A 23,542-nucleotide genomic window follows, 5' to 3' on the forward strand; every position below is an offset into this window, starting at 1 on the left:
ATAATAAAATATAGGCATAAATAGTTTTCATAAGCTTAAATTATTTAAAAGTATAAAATCATAAACTTAAGAAAGGCAAGTAATAAATAGATGCTAAATGGATGGTAGATTTAAGTTGAAAATAATTTATAAAATAATTAATATGGTAGGGTATAGTATAAAGTAGTTAAATAATTAGTATTGGCATCAAATTCAACACTATTTTATTTAATTAACCTAGTGGCTTGGTTAAGCTAGGCTCCTTGCTTAATTCATTGAATGAGGAGCAAAAGATATATAGCTTTTGATCTTGAAATAGAATCATCACCATGGTAGGCAAACTAAATCTAAAATGGTGAAATTTCACATCGGTTGGGAGGAGAACAAGACATTTTTTTTTGTAAAGATGTGAAAATCTCTCTCTAGCATACTCATTTTAAAATCTTGAGAGACATTGGAAAGGAAAGCCCAAAGAAGACAATATCTTCTATCAATAGGCTTGAACTGTTACAAATGGTATCAGAGTCACACCAAACGATGTGTCAGTGAAGAGGCTGAACCTCAAAAGGGGGAGACAGCCGGTGTGCCAGCTAAGACGCTGGGTTCCGAAGGAGGATGAATTGAGGAGAGTGGGAAAAACTTCTCCCTACTAGACGCATTTTAAAATTTCAAAGCAAAGTAAAAGAGAACCTGATACAAAAATTTACTCATAGTTAGAGATATGGAAGGCAGAAGACAGGGATGTGCATGAACCAGGAGACAAAAAAACTGAAGTGGAGGCAGCACCAAGAGATTCACCAATTTGGTGAAAGCTCTCATAATTTAAGATTAAAAGCTAAGAAAAGCACACTTCCACTAAACCACTGTGATTTAGTCAACCAAGTGACCCTCTTTCTTTTCCTTTGATTTTCTTTGCTAAGATTCCAACCCTACTTCAATTCAAAAGGGACCCAACTAATTTCAGTTCAAAATAAAAGCATTCAGAAGTAGTTTATAAGAAGAAATGACATTGTTCAGAGAGTTCTTGAAACCTGAAATGCAAGAAAGCAGACTAGATAGCAGGAAATAGAACAATGGCCAACAATGGCAAGCCAAGCCTAAGCTTATTTTAATCACAGTATTAACAGATGCTTTGCTTTGACAAGAATTGGGAAACCTAATGAACTACATGAAATCTACATATAGTTCTTTCTTACGCTGCAATTGATATTTACAGAGAGGTCGATACGAGAGAAGGCTTACTTGCTGAATGGCGGTGTAGATCAGGGCTCCTTCACCACCAAGTGATAGCCTTCACCGCCGAGTTATGCGAGCATTTTTCGTATCAAGAATTCCCATTTGTATCCCGGAAGTCGTAGAGTTGCAGCGTGGCAAATAAATCAGATGACCACAGCAACTGTTGTTTTGGGACTGTTTATGCAGACAGAAAGGTCACTTCTCCGGTGGCTGTTCTCACATACTCAGCACTAGCCTCTGGGGTATCTTCCTCACTAGGTGGAACCAGTTGCCAGAAGAGTGGTAAATAAGTTTCCCACTCGCTCAGGATGGCGGAGCCTTTGCTGCTACCAGTTTTTTCCTATTTATCAGAAGCAGTACAAATCTCAGTTCGTTCAAATGGAATCAATGGTTCCATCTTCAAATGGAGTTATGAATTGGAAAATACTTACAACATGGGCTTCAATGAGGCTCTTCAGCTGCATCTGCCCCACAGGCGCCGTTACTCTCTGAATTTTTACTATTTCTTTGTTAACCTGCTCATATTTCACATGAATTATCCACATAATTCATATTATTTTAACATAAACACAAGGTTAGCAATTAGAGGTGAAGATTGGCTAGAACGAGGCGTAAAAACCTTAGGAATAAGCGTATCATCCTCGTCAAGAATATAAGCTAAGCCTCCGGTCATTCCAGCAGCTACATTTCTTCCCACTCTGAATAAGTTCGATGCAAAAAAATGGTCAACATAGTCTTCTGTGATACCAACCAAATATACTGACTGACTGATAACTTGGATAAAAAGAAATTACATACTTGCCAAGTACAACAACACAACCACCGGTCATGTACTCACAGCAATGGTCACCAGTGCCTTCAACCACTGCCTCAGCAAGTGAATTTCTAACAGCAAACCTCTCCCCGGCTTTTCCTCTAACAAAAACTTGACCGCCAGTTGCTCCATACAGACATGTATTCCCCACTATGGCTGCTTCCTCAGGAACAAAACCGGTATTCTCGGTTGGAGTTACGACTAATTCACCCCCCGCCATACCCTTGCAGATATAAATGAAGTAAGAAACTATATAACATTCATGCATAAAATCACAACACAAAGATGGGCAATGAGAATTCATGTCCAAACTGGGTATCCATCTTAGATATTCTTAACTAGGAAAACACACAAGATATTTTCATGAGAACCTGGAATGTCATTAAAATTATCCAATGACCTATGAACAATCTTAAAAGCAGAGGCTTTTTGACTACTTATTGTAAAGGAAATAGTTTTCTCTTCCTCCAAAAGTTCAAAACATTACATGACAAACATGGGGTCGTGAATCAAGTTGCTTCATCTCTACTTGAGACACCAACTCTTTCAGTATAATAATATTTGAAGTACCTTTCCCACATAATCATTGGCCTCTCCTATGAGTCGAATGTTCATTCCAGGTGTAAGAAAGCACGCAAATGATTGTCCAGCGCTACCTGTGAACCTGAATACATGAAAGAAAATAGTGTTCACCAACATATGGCTATGCTTCCAATTTACTTCTCGTGACATTAGTAAAAGTTCTTCAAAATTTGCATCATACGTAATGTTCAGTTGGCCGGCAAAACCAGTGTCGCCATATTTCTTTGCAATCACCCCTGCTACACGCCCACAAACAGCACGATCAACATTGTATATCTTCACTGTCTTTTGTACTACTTTCTCACTCTGAATTGCATCTAATATCTGGGTACATAAATTGGAACAAAAAAAAAAAAAAAAAAAAATCAGGACATGGTCAAATAAGTCCAGCTAATATCATTTCACTTTTCACAGGTTCTTACGAAGTAAAAGTGGTTGCTAATAGAACAAATGGCGAACAAAACTCGCAGACTACTACATTTTCACATGAGGATCATTTATCATCTTCATTCATACCTGATGGTCTGAAAGTAGGATATCATCAAGAATAGGACCATTTGTGTGAACATCTTGATTGCGGATTTCAGTACTGCTCCATTTTGGTAATCCAACATTCTAGAAATAAGTTTAAGATGGTTATATAAGAACACCAATAATCAAGGACATAACTGCATGGTGATATAATCCTATAAACCTCCCAGGATGAAAAATCAAAAGTTCAAATGGTTTCATATAAATACATACAGAAAGCATATAATCAAGTTCGAGATGTTGTGTCTTCATCAAAGAGATATCTCGGGGTCTTAATAATTCTGTTCTTCCAATTATATCATCCAACTTTTCATATCCCAGCTGCGCCAGTGTACCCCTTACCTGAAACAAACAATAAAAATTCGATTACGCACCATAGAAACAAAAACTGAGCAAGATAAAATTACCAAAATGAAACGAGGAAGCTTCCAAGATTAAGATCTATAAAGATGACCAAATGAAATTATAAACAAATGGAAAACTACAGTGGCAGGAAGAGAAATAACCTCCTCAGCAACATAAAGAAAATAGTTGACAAGATCGCCAGGTACACCAGGAAAACGTGCACGTAGCTCCTCTCTCTGAAAAAAGAAAGAAATAGCAGCTGCCGGTCACGTATCAAATACATAAAAATATGAACATGAGGTTAAGCCGCAACTATATGAGTGGTTTCAACGTCCACAATAAAATTAGCTCTTACAAGCCATTTCACACAGTTTTCACAGCATCTAAGTTCTGAAACTCCGTATTCATTACCTGACTAGCAACACCAACTGGGCAGTTGTTAGTGTGGCATATGCGGGCCATCACACAACCAGTAGCAATCATGGCAACTGAACCAAAACCATATTCATCCGCACCCATTGCTGCGGCCATTAAGACATCAACTCCACTTTTAAAGCCACCATCGACTCTAAGAATGACCCTTTCTCTAAGTCCATTTTCAATAAGGGTCTGTATATCATCATTCAATGATCACAAGCCATGCCTTCAAAAAGAACAAAGTAATGATTACAAATAAGACAATGAATAGAACCTGATGTGTTTCTGTCAGTCCAAGTTCCCAAGGACCACCAGCATGCTTAATGGAACTTATAGGACTAGCTCCTGTTCCACCATCATGCCCGGATATCTGTAAGGCATATCAGATAGAATCAACCAAATGAATGGACTGAAATATTAAAAATTCAGAACTAATAAGAGAATTAGGCCTGAATATCATCCACGTTCATCTTTCCCTATTCTGCCGATTACAAATTTAATGCTTGCAAGCTTTAAATTAAAAGGAGTTGGAAGATGATAGAAGTACATACGCTCATTTGAAAAGATATGATATTGACAATATATTTTATGGCATTGCACGTCATAACCATTATTCAAAGATTCAAACTACTAAGAGAATTAATCAACTAGCATTCTTCTTTTCCTATTCTTCAAATTAATATATCTTTCCTGCCTGCAGCTTGACAAAATGTGAAGAAAATTGTCAGCTTGTGTTTTCTATAGCAATGCAACCCGAGGGGAAGGGGTTAAGCTTTCAAAAGCAAAGTGCACTTTAGTAGACAAAACACGGAAATTCTGAACGGTTTCAATTTAGTTCTCAAAATAATCAATGCTTCAAGTCTAGCATGCACAAGTCATCAATGTTCTGAATTATAAAACGAAATGCTCTATACTAATATTATAACTCTGGAAACAAAAACTATAACATTACCAAATGTAGAGAGATTGAGACCAGCCAACTTGTATAGAACATCAGTTATACTGTAGAACATAAATTACAGACTGCTCCATAAATTGATGGAAATTTGAACTATAGATACCTGTATAATATCAGCATTACCCTTAGCAACCCCAGAAGCCACCGTTCCAATTCCAGCTTCAGCAACAAGCTTTACTGATACCTTAGCCTTTGGGTTCACCTTTTTTTTTTTTTTTTGTTGGTGAAATGGACGAGATGGTTTTCATCAGAATTCCAGGCGCATCTCATCAGTAACTAAATATAAATGACTAAATTGAGCAAGCCGCAAAGAACTACCTGATGAAGGTCAAAGATCAGCTGTGCAAGATCCTCTATAGAATAAATGTCATGATGTGGAGGTGGAGATATAAGTGGAACACCAGGTTTTGAATTTCTCAACCTTGCAATGTAAGCACTAACTTTCTTTCCAGGTAATTGGCCACCTTCTCCAGGCTTTGCACCTTGTGCAATTTTGATTTCTAATTGATCAGCATTGGCCAAGAATGTTGGAGTGACACCAAAACGTCCAGAAGCAACCTGAAGAAGATAAAATAAACCACATTTTAGAAAGAAAGTGCAGCTAAATTTCCTTACTGACAATCCAACAATTTTCAACTGTACATTGACTATGTACCTCAACATAGGATAAAAGTGTACATTCATGTTCTTTACTAGAGAGCTACAAGATTAGGCCATGGTGTAGAACAAATGGATGATTTTATTCAATTTCAGATAACCCTCAAAATGCAGAGCAGCCAAGTATTTATAGGCTAAAACCAAGGCCCAAAGACATACAGAACCGGTGTAAATAACGAACCCTCAACTAACAACTTAACTAACCGGTATTAACTAAAACAAAACTGCTACACCTGACAATAAAACATACAAAGTAAAATATAAATAATAATATCCTCCAGCTCAACACAATAGATACAGCATTAAAAGAATAGTATTAATTAAGGTCAGAAAAATATTACACAATCAAGGTTTTGATACAAGTTATAGAATGAAAAGGGAGGAGTTTAGAGGCGTTACCTGCTTAATGGCACTAGTAGCGGTATCGCCATTCTGAAGACCTTTAAGATGTGGCAGTGTCGGGGAATACCCATCAACAACATCTGCTAGAGGTCTCCAACGAATGGGATCCTGAATAATAACAATATTGGGCATGTCATCATGTCTGGAAGTACTTTTCCTATAGTTTTAATGCAACTAAAAGAGTAGATAATAATACAGCAACTTTTATGAAACACTGCTGTAAAAGCATAATGAACTACCTCACCACCTTCTCCCGAATTGGATTTACCACCAATTCTGTTCATTGCAATTGCAATCGCTTCATGAGTTTCCCTTGAAATAGCTCCAAGTGACATTCCACCAGTGCAAAAGCGTTTAACGATAGATGCAGCTGGTTCAACCTTTCCAACAGGAATTGGAGCACGATCGCTTTTGAACTCCAGAAGATCACGAAGAACCTATATGATTCAAGGAGAAGAAAATAGGAATCCAGTTAACTTCAACATAGAACTTCTTTAATCTCAGAAACTTCCGTTAAAATCTTGAAAGAACTAAAATATGGCTTCAGCACTTACATTCACAGGCCGATTGGCCAAATGCTGCTGATATACTGCATAAGCACTTTCATTTTTCTGGCGCACTGCTTTATGGAGCAATTTTGACATCTCAGGGTTGTTTCCATGATACTCTCCTTTATCACACAAAAGAGGATTTTTAAGAACATTTCTTTTCCTCCATGCAACCAAAAAGAGCTATAACCATGTGCCAACACACACGAGAAAAGAAGGAATAATCGTTGAAATTGGAATTGACTTTTAAGCATAACGATGAAAAGCACTCCAACAACTATTTAAGTTGTCTATCAACTAGGTATCGTTATTATAAGAAGAAAGTACAAGGCACTAATAACGCGAAATTGATCTGCACCCAATATACAAATGTCGATTACAGTTCTGTCAAGTTTACCCTTCAACACATACCTCCTGGTCTGAATTGTATAAATCCAAAATTTTCTAGTCTCTTAGCTGTATCCTCAGAAAACGCCTTCACCCAGAAAGACAAAGTCTCCCTGGCCAACTGCAGCAAGGCATTGAAAAATCTTTTAGTAGAATGAGAGAGACACAGAAAACTTGAAACTCCAAATTAAGAGTTCAATAATGCCAGTCATACTGACTCAAGCTATAAGTGTTCCAACAACCAACAGACACTCACTGCTACTGCGTATAGAATATAAATATATAAATATGAGCAAAAAATTGAAGTTCTGGATCAGCATTTCAAGGGCTACCCGACCCTGACGAATTTTTTGCAGATACATAAGAAAATTATGGGTTAACCTCAGACAGTACTACTTACCTCATCAAACGTCAATCCACCAATTTTTGATATGCTCCCACGAAATGCAAAATCCACAACCTCATTTCCTAATCCATAGATCTCAAATATTTGTGCCCCGCAATAGCTAAGAACAGAAAACAAGAAAAGTTGTCAAAAACTTAATAGGGTTACCGGGAAAAAGAAGGAAACAACTTGGAAACAGACGGAAAATGGGAAAGGACAACTAGCATACCTTGATAGTAAAGAAATGCCCATTTTGGAAAGAATTTTGAGAAGACCAGACTTCACTGCCTGAGTGATATAGCAATTGAGTTGGATATGCATCCAAAGCACAACACAACACCGTTCAGTTCCAAATACAGCATTTCAACACAGAGTCATAAAATCTAAAGTAACTCAAGGATTCGACTAAAACATAATAGTTCAACCCATTTAAATATGTCTTGAAATACAAAGGCCCAAACCTTGCAAAAGTTCTTTTGAGCCTGTTCAATTGTTACAGTAGGCATCTTTCCATTCCGCATCATATTAACAGTCTTGTTACTAAGGCGCCAATGCCGACAGGTTTCCAGAGCCAGGTATGGGCATATAGCACTGAAAAGATGATTTTAGGTTGTAATATGCTGCATATTTACTCATGAACCAAATTATGCCAAAACTATTAAAGAAATAATTCTATTCGAATTAATTATTTACAAGATAAGAAATATAGGTTTTCAAAAATATTTATATTTTAATTAATATGAGTAAAGCATAAACGAAGAGAACGAAACTACTCAAGATTTCTCGCCAAGATATAAGCCAACAATGTTCACCTGGTCCAGATTATCATATGACCTTCAAACTAGTCCAAATAATCTCCTTAACTATGTCCACGTACAAATCTCCTTCCAGATATCTTTTGTAATATCAAATATAAAATACACTAGTAATAGCTAATTGAAAGGCTTAGTTTTCTCCCAAAATTAATCCCACCATTTGTTCATCTAACCTCAACATGGTGTATTAATGACTAGAACGCTTTGACTAGTACGCTCTAGCATCCTATAATATACGTCCTAATAGCATCGTTAATATTTAAATCAATATCTAGCATCCAGCCCCAGATACCTAATACATGAACCATATTGATCACTATGTGAAGGAAAATCACACCTCGGTTTATATTGGTTGCAACACCTCAATGCAAGAATGAAATATAACAAGTTTTTCCGTGCCCACGCTAATGATGGAACCAAACATTTTAAATATATTAAGTTAAGTTCTAAAAAGGAGATGGCTATATAAAATTACCAAGCTCGGCTAGTTGCAAAACTTTGCTTAGGACTACAACTGTTGGCATGTATAAAATGCCTTAATTTTGTTAACTATTTGGAACCTATGTTTGAAGCCTTTGTATAGCTTCTTGCCGTGTCGTATAGCTTTCAAGTGAGTTTTTTTTTTTTTTTTTTTTTTTCATTTTGCTAACTACAGATCTCTCTCACAGCAATTGCTCGTTGTCTTTCTTACTAAGTTTCCTGTCCTCTGCTCTCGCAAGCGGAAAAAAACTTTAACATCATCATATTAAAGATGAGAAACCACCCACTCCCCTTTCCAGTGGACAAACCACCAAACACCAATTTGGAAGTTTATCTACGTATCAAGTTGCCAGAAACACATTACAAAACTAAATGTAGCAATACACGCATAAAATCCTGCAATAGTTTACCCTCACCCTCAAGCCTATCATAATATAAAAAAGGAAGCCAGATAGATAAAGAAAATTTAAGATCCAGTATCCCATCAAAATCCAATTAACGAATCCTTTACAATTACAACCTGATATATGGTCTAGGAATGTCAAAATCCACTTGACCATGGGCTTGTCCACTATAAATTTTCAACTTCATCTTCTCTTTCTTCTCGTTTCGTCTTTTCCCCTTTTATACCTCTTCTTCCACAACTTTTCTTCTTCTCTTTTGGTTCCTTCATTCTACAGTTTTACCTCTCTACACTTCTTGTCTCAACAACTTTTCTTCTCTCATGTTTTCTCTCTATTCCTAGCATTCAACATCTTCCAACTTTTTCTAACTTCTTTTCTATCTCCTCTCTGATATTTTCTATGTTTCATTTGACCATGGGCTTATCCAGAGTTAAATACAATCCCCCTTTTCATCATACTTGAGTACTCACCAATGATCTGATTTGTAATTAAAACCAGAGACAGTTCGTTCTCGTTTGACTGATGCACATTATTTTTCAAAACCATTTAGTCTGCCTCCTACACCTAATTCAATCCTAAATGCAATAGATTTCCATCACCTTAAAAGGAAACGTAATATATTAAGGGATCTAAAAAACTCCAGTGAATGAAAATTACCTTGCACCATATCCAATTAAACAAGCAAACTGATGAGTACTGAAGCACTGAGCAGTATCTGCTACTATAGTAGCTGACATTCGCAAGCCATTTTGAATAAGATGCTGATGAACAGCCCCAACAGCAAGAAGAATTGGAATAGCTGGGCGAGTTGCTTCCTAGAAGATGGGTACAGCATCAAATAAGGAAAAGGCCTTCAACGATGATGACAACGATGAATAATAATAATAAATAAGGCAGAAAAAGAAAGGACCTAGTACAGAAATATTTTAGCACTAAATGAGCATCACAAACAAATATATTAAGCATGTCAAAAAAGAATTAAGCACAACATTAGCAATGCATATTAATTTTTTTGTTCCTTGCACAAGTATATCAAGCACACAGAAGCCAGAATCACAGAAAAATTGAAAAGATTAGCTTACTTCAATAGCTCGTGTGCATTATAGTTTTTTGTAATCCACCTTCGGTGGTTTGAAGGTCCCACCCTTTTTTATATTTCAATTTATCAATAAAATTTCAGGTTCTCACAAATTATATATTAGGTTCAAGTGCGTTATTTTTATTTCTATTTCTTATGTCGGAAATTATATCAACAAAGTCTTCCAGATACAAATAAAAACCAGAATGGATCTTACAAGCTCTTCAGAACGATCAGATAGAACAAGCAGTTGAGAACCATTACGAACAGCCTCATCAGCAGCATCACAAAGTCTGTTTAAAATTTTTCCCAGAGAACCATCAACTCCCTTACGTATGTCAAAAAATGTCGGCAATACTTGGGCCTTCAAGTGTGGATCCTTTAGCAAGGATTCAAGCTCTCCTTCATTTAAAACAGGACTAGACAAAGTTACCTGGTCGATATTCAGTCGGCAATCAGAAAACACAAGCAAAGATTCAATTGTAAGAACTCTCCGATACCTATTAAAATATAAAATTACTAGAAAGAATGAAAAAAGAAGGCTTGGCAACCTGTGAAGCATTCTCGGGTCCTATGTCCAATATATTTCTTCGCTTTCCAATATTGACTTCAAGAGACATGACTAGTCCTTCTCTGAGAGGATCAATTGCTGGATTTGTCACCTAAAAGTACAACATATTGAATTTATTGCATAGAGAAGTACTAATAATTAGTAAAACCATAAGCACAAAAAATTTGGAGAAACAGGCAGGGGCATAAAATGTTTATATATATATATTCAAGAGTTTTAAATAAAATGAAGTCATGCAACATAGAGAAAACAGAAATCAGAGCAGATGGACAGTTTAATTTGCTTTTGTTATAAGTTGAAAGGAGAAGAAAATGATGGTGCCAGTTGACATTGACTACAAATTTTATCATGTCAATGGTAGATGAAACTACTAGAGAAGCCATTTTCAGATTTCCTCTCAACAACGTTGTTCTACGACAAGTAACACTATATTATGATAAGTGTCATTGTAAACATACACAACACAAGCATGCGCAAACAAACATCTGATATGTATCAAACTCATCTAGAGCATGCCTTTTGTTTTTGGATTTCAGAATAAAGCCATGTCTAGGAACCACATCGAGTACAAGTAAATAATTAAGGTTTCAAATTTTTGTTCATGTCTGTTAAGAAGTAAAAAGATATAAAAGAACAATTTAGTTACAAAACTTAATTGCATAAAGTTAAATTTAATAAAAAGAAGAAAAAAAAAAAGAGTGAAGAACAAGCAAGTAAACAGAAATGTGAACATCACATACAATTAAATTGGGTCTTATTTTTTAAAAAAGATGAAATGAAGCTGTGCTCATGTATGTTATGTTAGCATCCACGCTGTTTTGACTCAATTTCTTTAAATAGAGAGCATTGACCAACCAGCAAGCATGACAATAATATCAATTATAACTTTTCATGGTTCCATAATTTTGTGGTTGGCCAAGCCATCAGCTGCAAGCTGCCGTATGATAATGTTTGGACATGATAAGTAAGAATAACAAGAAAACATGCACTAAGGTATAGCCCACAACAGATTGAAGGACATTAACAAGTATTTCAATAATCGGGAAAAGGAAACTTCCAGTGAACCTGTGCAAACCGTTGCTTAAAATAATCATAGAGCATGTGTGGCTTCTGAGACAATATTGCCAGAGGAATATCATCTCCCATGCAGAACGTAGGTTCCTTTCCTTGAGCAGCCATACTCTCTATAATCATTTGGACATCCTCACTGGAGTAGCCAAATGCCCTGATGCAACAATTTGACTTAATTAGAACAAATGAAAATAGCCGAAGTATCTCAACATGTGAAGGAAAAAGTCTTGAAATAATGTGTAACCTGACTTTTTTTTTTAATACCAAGAAACAAAACTTTTCATCAAGGAAATGAAAAGAGACTAATGTTTAAAGATATAAACTCCAAGAGGAGTGAAAAAGCAATAAAAACGGTGCAATAATGTGGAACCTGACATAGTATAATAAGAGAATAAATTATACCTTTATGCAACAAATCACAAGTATATCAAGTTCTTACCAAAGCTAAAGATTGAAACCAGTCTAACTTCTATAAGAACCCCCCACTCCACCCAAACCATACAAAATTGGAAAGGTGACAAAGTTATAAAGGACTCTAAGAACTCTGAACTTCTGGATGAACTCTGAAACTCTAAACCATACCAAGATGTGCATGAAAAAGAGCAACAAGAACTACAAAAAGTAAGAAAAGATACGACATTAATTGTAGATTTAGTTTCCTCCAAACCTCCCTCTATGTAGAGTTTTTATTCCAATTGTCCTATAGTAACAGACAGACGCAAGTAATAAGTTGATACCTAAAAGAACTAGAACCTCAATAAACTCTTACAATGAAAAAGCAACCTTAACATCTTTAGAAACCAAACTATTTCTGCACACTCAAAATCACACAACTGAAACTTAAAAGGAAAAAGGGATATTAGAAAATATCCAGAATCAGTGAATCACTTTCCTAAAAGTACTCCATTTCACTAAACTGAAGTATTCGATGGCTCGATAACCAAAAAAAAAAAAAAAACTTATATTGTGAACCTATTGTCCAATAGGCCCAATGAACCGTGTACTCTCCATACATTCTTCTGTTCCTTTAGAAAGAACCTTGTTTGACACTAGGGAAGTTGGGGATTATTTGTGTTGACTTTTAGTGGACAACCAAAGAAAGATTGTTCAAATGAAATTGCTTCTTTTTTTTAAAAAAAAAAAAAACTTTTGAAGGAAATTTATTGATAAACCCCAAGCTACGGTAAGACTGTCGTTAGTATTCAGGCCCAAGCTAAGGTAAGGGACCAAAAAAAAAATTGTTCAAAAGAAATTGCAATTTTTTTTAACTTTTAAAGGAAACCGAGTGATAGAACGTCAATAGAAAGGAAGGTTTTGTAAAACAAAGAAACAGAAATTCAAATCATTTGAAAATCCTATTTATAGTTTAATCTTTATATTCTTTACCCCATTTTGTACCCAATATATGAATCATTTTGTACTTAGTTATCCATTCCACTACTAACAACTAGATAATAGTTGCATGAGTTAGTCAACAACTAATGTTAGTGAGTTCGTAAGACTCCTAGATATGGGCCTACAAGATAGCCCAACCGGAGGAGACAAATCAAACCCTAAACAAATCCTATCTCACAAATCTAATCAATGACAAGCTACCAATAACACAGAGAAGAAGGATTACCCCAAGAGAAAGGCCAAGATCTAAATGTGGTCAATTGCCGAAACTATGCCCTGTAGAGAGGCATGCTTAACAACCCGTACGTTTCCACACTAATAGCCAAAGTTGAACTTTTGGAGAATTATTAAAAAAACCACAGTTCATCTAGATTCCAGTACTAGGATCTGAATAAAATTTTTCTTTACAGATTTTATGAACAGGACATGCTGTATAATCTGTCTGACAACATAAAAAGAGACATTGAAAAGAAACTTACTGCTGGCTTCTCAGCAACTTATCAGTATCCAATAGTGTTGATGCAAGGAAATTCTCAGGCTTCAATGAGCGCATATTTTCCTTGATCCACTTTCCATATGGATATGACAAAGCAACACGTTTTTTAACTTCTGTATTCTCAAAGACCTGCAAATTGATATCAGTTCAATAAAAGCATTACTTCGGAAGTTTGAGGTGAAAGAAACAATAGAATTTTAAATGAAGAATATCTTTGTGAGAAGATAGATATGATTTGATAAAATGTATCGTTGGTTCTTCATGTAATCTTTCAAAGGAGTTCAAAAATTATTCTTCATTGGCTATTTATTTGGGGTGGAATTCCTTAGAGTGCAACTTAGACTCGCAATTTGTTTGAGAAATGAAACTGAAAACTTAGCTAGAACTTATATGATTGCCATGTACGAGTTGCTTTTTAAGATTGGGGAAAAATTCTGAGAGAGAGGAGAAGTTCGAAGATTAGGGAAAAGAAAGTCATAGGAGGGAAAAAAGAAAAAAAAGAAGAAGAAAGGTTTAGGTTGAGGAGAAAGACACGCTGTATCGGATTCCTGGGTTCAAGTTTTAGGGGTTGGCAGATCCGGGAGGCAGATCCGGGAGGCAGATTAAGTTTGTATTGAAGGGGGAAAGGAGGGAAGGTAGAGGAGGAGAAAGATTGGTGTTCAGTCAGTGGTGAAGAAGCCTGAGTTTATATTTTTTAAATTAAAATATAACAAGCTTAATTCTCAGGCTTCAACGAGCGCATATTATGGGTTAATGCAGTTAAGTCCAAAATCTCAATACATTTGGATTGGAAGGAACCAGAGAATTTTTTATGACAAGTCCAGCGTTTGGTTGGAGCATTTTGACTTCGCAATATTCAAAGCCTCCAAATAGCACTCTCTTTCTAATTTGTTCGCTCTTTATTCTCCTAGCTATATTTGTATGAATTGGAATTGGGAGGCTTTCATTACGTATTTTTTGTCATTTTCCTTCTCCTCTCACTTCCTATGGCAGCTTATTCCTTTGAACATTTTTAAGAAGCTTTTTTCTTATTAAAAAATAATAATAATCGTAATTAAAGAAAACAACAGATTAAACATGAAAATTACTCTCCAACGAGATAACTAGGTCTAGCAGTTCTTACCATGCACCACTGAACAAATAATGGCCACAACTCACAAACAAGACCACGTAACTAGACTCTGAATGCAAAAGTTTAAACCAGCAAAAAATTCAAAATAAACCTGTCCAGTCTGCAAATCAGCAGTAATCATCATTCCTGGACCAAGACGGCCTTTCATTGTAACTTTAGACTCATCCATTGGTAAGACGCCAACCTGATAAAGAAGATGGCAGTTAATACAAAGTTGGAATATCAATAGTGCCTCAAAAAATTCGGAAGAACATGTTCCTCTCACTGTTTCATAAGGAAAATGCATCCTAGAAGGTTAAAAGTGTTTGGATTCCACAATTTGGATGTACATGCACAAAGGAACAAACTAAATATGAATAAATAAATGAAATAACAAGAACTTCAGTTGAGATCCTATCAAAATATTGAAGCAACTACCAAACAAACTAATTATTTTGGTGTCATCAAGGCCAAGTAACAATAAGGTACTTACATTCATACTGAAATTGGTTTTAACTTTTCAAACCTGACATCTAAGTTGTGCAACGAAAACAAAGAGAAGATGGAGAACACACCTCAGATGCAACATAAACAAAATTATCTGATGTGCGCCAATACCGAGCTGGGCGCAATCCATTACGGTCAAGACATGCACCAACTGTTTTTCCATCACTGCACAATATCAATTGCATTAGTGACGATCAGACATCAGCATGAACCTATAGTTTTTTCAGAAAAGCTAGAAAGTCTTTCCATTGATATGTATAAAGTTAACATTTAAAGATGAGAAATCTCACTATCACAAAAAGTCATTCTAATTTGCAATCAAAACGGAAAAACTATAATTACAGAAGAAATCTGTGAGATATGAGCGCCACCAAAAAGCCAAGTTGGCTTCACTTTTGACCTTCAAGCTGCAAAGAGTTCTTAGTTACACCCTTGCCTCCATAATCAATTGCAGATCTTTTAGTTACTCCTCTGGTCACGTTTGTATATTCCATTCTCTTAATAAAATAGGTTTTCTTCCTTATCCAAAAATGTAAATAAATAAACGAAAGAAAAGGAAGAGTAACAAAATAGAAAACAAATAAGGGTGAGAACTAAGTTTAAAAGATGATTTTGTTAAACGTTTTAGTTGATAAAGGCCAACATGAAGACTATCTGCTTTAGAAGCGATGAAAGGGATGCAACGATTTAAACTCAAAGCTTGTATTCTACATCTATGCTGAAAAATAAAAAACTTAAAGACTACAAGGTGAGACTTAATTTATTAACTCACTTCTTCATATCATAACTACCAAAAACTTACTAGAAACCTTTTTTATATATTACCTGAACAACAATAAAGCAGGTCCGTCCCAAGCCTCCATTTGACCTTTGTAATAGTCATAAAAGTCAACAACCTAAGAGCGTTCAAAAGGCAGCAGAAAATTATCGGCAATGTAATTTTAATCTGATTACACAACTAATTAAGATTGGTGAAAAATATAGTTGAGAGGTAAGTTAAAATTATACAAAAAGGCAACGGGAAAAAAACCAGACCCATTCCTACAAAAGCACACAGGAATATAAGGGAAGAATGCAGTCCATGAAATGGAAATCCATCCCTAAGAAAAGAACCGAAGTAGCCTAACCCTCATGGAATTTAACATGTTAAACTTAATTTTATGGATAGTGAGTCCTGCGAATTCAATTTGATGCGAAAGAAGATGTGAACACGGTACATTGCGGATATTTGATCATCAACGTATTTAGGTCAAAAGGAATGGTACCTCAGGATATTTGATCATCAACGTAGGATGGTTCTTGTAAGCCTCAGGAACAAGGATCATGAGAGCCTCCTCAGGAGCACGGCCACTTCTTATTAACAACTAAACAAGTAGAGGACAACAACTAGTAAAATAAAGGAGGAGGAGGATGTAGAATCAGTCTAAGCAGAAATTCAGCAAATACATAAACTAGCATAGGACATCTTATCTTTCAGGCTACAAGAGAAACACAGAATTGCCTATAATAATAGAAATACACTGCACATTATAAGTCAAACCATAAAGAACCAAATAAAATACTAAAATCTAAAAAACTGACCTTTGATCAATAGTTTTGTGAACAAGAGACAGCCTTTAATCAATATTACACAAAATAATTAAGTCTACCCAATAACTTGGGTTACTAATTGCCTAATTCTAGATGCTTCTTTGATGGAAAATGAGTTGATTGATGATCGGCGTAGCTCTCATAAGCAAGGTATGGCTATCAAGCTGGGTCTTAAAAAGGCTTTTGATAAGGTTGATGGGGTTTTGCAGATGTGGTTCTAAGAATGAAAGGTTTCGGGACCTTATCGCACAAATGATCCTTGCATGCACCTCTAGTGTTAATTACCTGGTAATTATTGATGGGAGGCTTAGAGGTGAGATCGTTCCAATAAGGAGCATTAAGCAAGGTGATCCACTTTCTCCATTCCAATTTATTGTTGTTTCAGATTGCCTTAGTTATTTTCCCATGGTACTTCCTTGGACAAAACCTTGACACATCCTATTGGTGCCTCTTCTTTTTGCCTAAATCACTAACAATTTGTCAATGATACGTTACTGTTCTCTATTATGGAGTCTTTTGCTTTGGATAATCTTTTTAATCTTACCAAAGTCTTTGAGTTAGCCTCCAGATTGAATATCAATTTTGGGAACAGTGAACTACTGGGCATTAATAATTCTGTGGAGGATATAGAAACAGTAGTTAGAAATGTTGGTTGCAAAATAACATGTTCCTTTTAGCTAAATGGATTTGGCATTGCTCCATGAGGAAAATGCTCTTGACGACAACTTATCATGGCTAAATATTATTCATCAAGTGCTGATTGTATGGGGTCGTCTCCTATTTTTAGGGGTTTTTCAAAATCACCTTCGAGGTATTGCTCCATTCTTGCTCTCATTCGTACTCTTATTTAAAAATGGTTGCTCCAATTAGCAATCCAACACAATCCACTTGTGATATAGGTCTTCAAAGGAATCTCAATGAAGCTGAAATTTTGGAATGGGCTCATCTATTTAACCTTTTATCTTTGGCCACCTTGAGGAATTCACATGATTCTTGGGTTTGATCTCTTGATTCTTTGAAATTGTTCATCGTTCCATGGTTAGATTCTTCAATATTTGTGGCCTCTTAGATTATTTTGTACACTTTTGTTGCTGCTAATTTTGGAGCATCCTTCATTTCTTATTATACAGACCTTTGGGCATGACACTCTGGCACAAATTTCGAATCACTGAAGAACAATACACATGCAAACTTACAAGTAATACGTTCAAAATATGCAAATAACCAAATTAAATATAAGACAATTAATATTGCTCATCTCCATGGATATGCATTTTCACCAATAATGTATATAGACTTACTTCGGCCGCACTATCAAGATTTGCTGAATCTGATGCCCTTGAGTTGCCATATGGACGAATTTCATTTTCACGACCCCGCCATACAGATGACTTTAAGGAGGCTTCTCGAGATTGCATCCAATTTAAGTTCCCCTGATTAACAGTAAATAGTTAGCTTCAAGGAATTTACTGAAATTATACCACAAACACATTAACAGCATAAGATTAAAGACAATTAGTAGAACCCCAAAAAACAAAACAAACAAACAAACAACAATTACCTGGATTGTGTTGATCTCTCCATTATGACCCAATAATCGCATTGGTTGGGCGAGAGGCCATCGAGGACTAGTATTCGTACTATATCTTCGATGATAAATTGCAAAAGGGGATTTATAGAGATCATTCTGAAGGTCATCATAAAATAATCCAAGAACCTCTGAGCGAAGCATTCCCTTGTAAACTATAGTTTGATTCGACAAAGAACAGAAATATAGCTCACTTCCCCAAATCTTAGAGTTTGCTTCTCTTTCAATCAATTTCCTACAAATGTAAAGTTCTCGTTCAATGTCGTCCACATTCTCTTCTTTAACTACTCGGACGAATACCTGCTCAATGTTAGGCATGGTCTTCTTTGCATTTATACCAACCACAGAAGCATTCACAGGAACGGGCCTCCAACCAAGCACCTCAAGACCTTCTTGTGTAAAGATACTTGCAATAACTACAAAACAAGGATTAATAATGTCACCAAATTATACGTGCATTAAAAATGATGTCCACATAAAGCAAAGTTGGATAAATAAATTATCAGTATGATATACTAATTGGAAAAGCAGGCCTAGGCCCCCAAAAACACAAGAGATGAGCTCCTCACTTCAAAGAAGCGAGGCCCCCTCACTAAAGACGGAAGCACGCCTCTTATTTCTTCTTTTAATTTTCTAACTTTTTTTTATGAAGACGGGAAAGAAATTCATTGATGTATTATTTTTTTGGATAAAAAATTCATTGATGTATGAAATTACAAAAAGATGGGAAAGAAATCTCAAACCAAAGGACAAAAGACTTTTCTAATTGGTATTAAGAGATACAAAAGTGTAAGATTTAAAACATAGTAACAATTTACACCAAGATATAGCTATGAAGGTAATATTATCCAAAAGGCGATCAAAAAAGTAAAATATTGTTTTTTGAGCTAAAGTGATAAAAATACAAAACACTTACAAATGTAGAGTTCAAACAAAATAATAGCACTGAGTTCAACAGTTAAAACAAAAGTTGACTGATTGTAACTTTTCGCATCTCAACGAAATTCTTTGTTAATTGTCAAAAAGTAAATAAGTAAATCAAGATATTTGAGTTAAAATAGTAACAGCGATAAAAGAAAGAAACAATTAATCTGGTTCAACTAGATCAATTGTAATTGAACAATCACCTTCTTTTGCCTCTTTATATTGACCATCATCATTGGGCAGAAAAACCATGCCAATGCCAGCATGCAACTTATCAAATGAAGGAATCCCCTGCTCGTTGGCCCAATTATCAAAAAGATCCCATGGGATGGAAGTCATTAATCCTGAACCATCACCAGAATCATTATCTGCTCCACATCCACCACGGTGTTCCATACAGCCTAGTGCTGTAAGAGCATCCTGTATAATCTTATGGGATGCTTTGTTTTCCAAGTTGGCAACAAATCCAACTCCACAGGCTCCTCTTTCTGATATTATGTCATTCAAATTTGCAACCTGATCAGCACCAAATTATATCATGTATACAGGTATAACTAAATGCTCTGATTACAAACATAACTAAATGCTTTGATCAAAGGCATAACATAAAATGATTTTCAAAAGTGTGACATTCTTAGAAAGCTTAAACAAATTCATAAGAAATTAGTATTAACTTGAACAAAGAATACAGAGATTAAAGTGAAGGATTAAACATCTTCCCAAGTCCCAAATACCTACATGATTTCGCACCTTTTTCTATCTTTTTAATAAAAACAATTACAGTGACTTAAAATTAAACAAATAAAAAGGGGAGGAAGGTGAATTTTATTAATTTAAAATATGTCCAAATATCTTTCTCTAAAGAATCCTGATTTCTTAAATTATTTTAAAATCTTATTGTTCATGTTCAAATACTTTTCATATATGACAAATTTATTCACACTTCTCTAGTTTATGCTTCAAAAGTATGGTCTCCTGGCCTTTCTTTCGCTTTGCATTTTTTGGGCCTCAAAGAATTATTGCACTTGTAAGAAACATGACCTACTACTGAGACCCAATACAAGCAAGCCTCTCACATGCCTCAAATCCCAAAGCTAAGCCAAAAACTTTGAACTACTTTACTCTTGGATTGCATGTCCAAGGACATAATAATAGATGATCAAGAAGTTCATGTGCTTGCTTAGAAGAAACTCATTGCCAGTTGTAGGGACACTTTTTTCGCACACCTTCCATTAGAACTGAAACGAGTCTACGTCCACAAACACTTAATGGCATTGAAAGTCAATCCCCGAAGGAACAATTCTTCCTTGCAATCACAACCTATGCTAAAATTTCTTTTTTATGTAAGAAGTATGGAGAATATATGTAATGCATCTGACCCAAGATTTAGAGCAAAATTTGGAATCACGATTCAACACATGATGGCCTCTCTGCATCCCCTGCAACATGACCAATTATTTACTTATCCTCTCAATGTGCTTTGTACTCACTCATTGTTTCCTAGAAAAATTTCCAAAAGATCACCCAACATAGGATTACTCAAAGCTAAGCACATTTGATTATGGAGTTCTTATGACTGATTCATTGAAAAGGAAAGTGCACCCTGTCAATATAGGAAGAAACTTTCAATTCTTTTAAGCACTTCTTAACCTCCGTACCTCAGGATCACTATCGTTCGTGTACCTCTCTTTTACCCAAGTGTCATAATATATTATCAAACAAAGGAAGAACAACCTCAGGGCTAGGGGAAGAGGTCTCCTCCTAAGAATGTCTTCCCGTTGAGTGTCCTAAAACTCTTCGAACAAACTGGATTGAAATCGGATATTTGTGTAGAACTTTTCTCTAAAGAAGATGAATATCATTTTTATTAGCGATAGAATTAATGACCATATGAACCATCATGGGTTGAGGCCTAGTGACATTGGGAGATGTGAAAAAGGTAAAGAGACTTTGAGAAAATGGGTTCAAACACCTTGGTGGCTACCTACCTAAGATTTTAAAATCTTACAAGTTTCTTGACATCCAAGTATCACAGTGTCAGGTGGTTGTTCCATGAAATTATTTGATAGAATTGATGGTCATGTGATTCTCAAATTCTACAACAAGAATTTATCACATCCTCTATGATTATTTCAGAATATAATTGTCAAAAACTACCAAAATGTTACCCTGACCTAGGAATTTTCAACCTTCCGGATCGTACACATATAATCTATTGTCTTTTTCCTAAAAGGACCTCTTCATCTAAGCACCAATCTTGGCAAGTATGGATACCAAAATAGGCTTTCTAGTCACTAATACAAAGAAATTGTTGTGGAACAAAAACTTGCAAATAAGTTAATGCTACTCCAAAAATTCTTGACAGGCAATGGTCCGCGATAGCAACATTAAGAAAAAACTTTTGACATCAATGCCAATCCTCAAACAAATATCTCTTCAATAGAATAATCAACTTTCTCTTCTTTTCCACGGAGGAAAAGAGACTCGCACGCTCACACACATCAATTATCATACAATGTAGAAGCAGAACAAACTAATAGCCGCTACCTTACAGTACATCCCGACAGTCCAAAAAACCACCCCTCACATACACACTGCAAAAATGCATTGATCATCTTCCCCATTGAATCATCTCAACTCCGACACGTAAAATTAAATACGATCCACAAATGACTATTATTACGAACTCATTAACTACATAAGAGACTCATAATAAGACCCAGTTAAGCGTTCTCCGCAACGTTTCCCAATATTTAGTGAAAGAGATCAAAGTTAACACTCCACAGACTTCAACCGCCTCAGACAAAACAAAAGGTAACAGTAAGGATAAACAAAATGAGAAAACCATAATCCCGCATCCATCTCATACTTGAAGCGATTCACTAAAAAACGAAAATCCAGATGAGAAACCACGCAAACATGAAATACAAACCTGAGGTACGGGTTCGGAAGGAGCATCGGAGTTGTCCAGAGCAGAACCAGGGAGTGGAAGATCGAGAACAGCCTTGATCGAGGAAGAAAACTTCCTAGAACTGAAGTGACGAATGCTCCGATTAGACAAGGATGAGGATGAATATGAGAGGAATGATTTCCTTCTTGTCCTGTTGGACCTGCCATAGAAAGCGACGAAATCGAGAAGGGAAAGACCGTGATTGGGGGAGAGAAGAGGGGAGTGAGGAGAGAGCGACGGAGAAGAAGGACGGAGGTGGGATATGGAGGAGGAAGCAGAGGGAAGCGCCATGGGAGGAGGAGGAGGAGAACCACCCGAGGGTCAGCTGGTAGAAGAAGTGCGGAATTTGGTCTATCTCAGCCTCGTCTTCTTGTAGCTGATGGGTTTGTACTCAGTTGTTGTGGAGCTTCTGTGCCGTTGATGCCGACGCTTTCATCCCGCCGTGGACAACCTCTCAATGGCCGCTTTCCACGGTGGAAACTTCCATTACTGTTCTTCTGCCTCCACGTGCCTTCATCCCTCCCTTTTGGCTCCCCTCACAATTATCTCCATTTTTTTTTTCTTTCCTTTCTTCAAATAATTAAATATATATTATATTCTTTTTTTAATATCAGACCAACAACTCCATCTAAAAATTATATATTCAACTCTCAAAAATAGAACTCACGTGAGAATAAACGAATTGTTCTGTTCACGAATATTTTGACAATAATGTCATTGATGCTGATGGCAATCATGGCAATTTTCGTTGACTTAAGTGGTTATGAAGTTAAGCTCGGGTAAAATGCAAGAAAAACTAGAAAAAGATGGTGAAGAATAGAACGACATCGTGAATACAACGAAACTAGCCCTAACCGATCTTGGTACACAAGATAAGTTGATTAAATACTGAGCAGATGGCTCATGGTCCCAATCAACCACTAAATCACTTAATAAATTGAATTTAATCCCAATTTGTAATAATTAAAGGGGAAATTAGGGAAATTATTGCAATATTTAATCAACTTGTTTGTAAGGAGTTCGTCATCCAATAAACCACTTCATTTTTTAAATTTATTTTATTTTATTTTTTTATTTCCTACTATTTGTTGTCGTTTTCTATGCCTTAAAATAACTGCACAAACTTTTCAATCCTAACTTAATAAAAAATAAAATTTATTATAAATTAAATGTATTTAATTAATTGGTTTGAGAACGTTAATGACATCATTAATAGCTTAACATTTTATTTGTAAAAAAAATTCATTTTATATTTTTACGATTTTTTTTAATTGTATAATTTGTATTTTTCAATATAATTTTTGTGCATGGTTCAATTACT

At 35.7% G+C, this 23,542-nt stretch overlaps 1 protein-coding gene across 2 annotated transcripts; it reads right to left on the minus strand.

Moving 5' to 3' along the window:
- Positions 1 to 921: 921 nt before the first annotated feature.
- LOC111441624 (ferredoxin-dependent glutamate synthase, chloroplastic-like) lies at positions 922 to 22,512 on the minus strand. 2 transcript variants are annotated; one of them, XM_023078679.1, is made up of 33 exons: positions 22,204 to 22,512; positions 19,475 to 19,787; positions 18,321 to 18,763; positions 18,061 to 18,192; positions 16,435 to 16,533; positions 15,995 to 16,065; positions 15,238 to 15,334; positions 14,775 to 14,867; positions 13,535 to 13,680; positions 11,655 to 11,814; positions 10,570 to 10,680; positions 10,236 to 10,451; positions 9,598 to 9,755; positions 7,703 to 7,832; positions 7,471 to 7,529; positions 7,257 to 7,362; positions 6,881 to 6,977; positions 6,476 to 6,591; positions 6,161 to 6,358; positions 5,919 to 6,029; positions 5,181 to 5,420; positions 4,966 to 5,064; positions 4,179 to 4,274; positions 3,899 to 4,096; positions 3,649 to 3,723; positions 3,356 to 3,484; positions 3,128 to 3,226; positions 2,793 to 2,935; positions 2,600 to 2,693; positions 2,014 to 2,252; positions 1,835 to 1,913; positions 1,647 to 1,730; positions 922 to 1,555 (listed from the first exon to the last, which is right to left on the minus strand). In XM_023078679.1, the coding sequence occupies exons 1-33, from the start codon at positions 22,510 to 22,512 to the stop codon at positions 1,394 to 1,396; spliced, it is 4,902 nt and encodes a 1,633-aa protein (XP_022934447.1). In that variant the 3' UTR covers positions 922 to 1,393. The 2 variants fall into 2 exon arrangements, with proteins under 2 accessions (XP_022934447.1, XP_022934449.1); XM_023078681.1 differs by lacking the exon at positions 22,204 to 22,512 and having other exon boundaries at positions 1,394 to 1,555; positions 18,321 to 18,582; positions 18,648 to 18,763; positions 19,475 to 19,594.
- Positions 22,513 to 23,542: the final 1,030 nt, after the last annotated feature.

This window comes from Cucurbita moschata, unplaced genomic scaffold, assembly GCF_002738365.1.
Source record: "Cucurbita moschata cultivar Rifu unplaced genomic scaffold, Cmos_1.0 Cmo_Scf00004, whole genome shotgun sequence".
Classification (NCBI taxonomy): domain Eukaryota; kingdom Viridiplantae; phylum Streptophyta; class Magnoliopsida; order Cucurbitales; family Cucurbitaceae; genus Cucurbita; species Cucurbita moschata.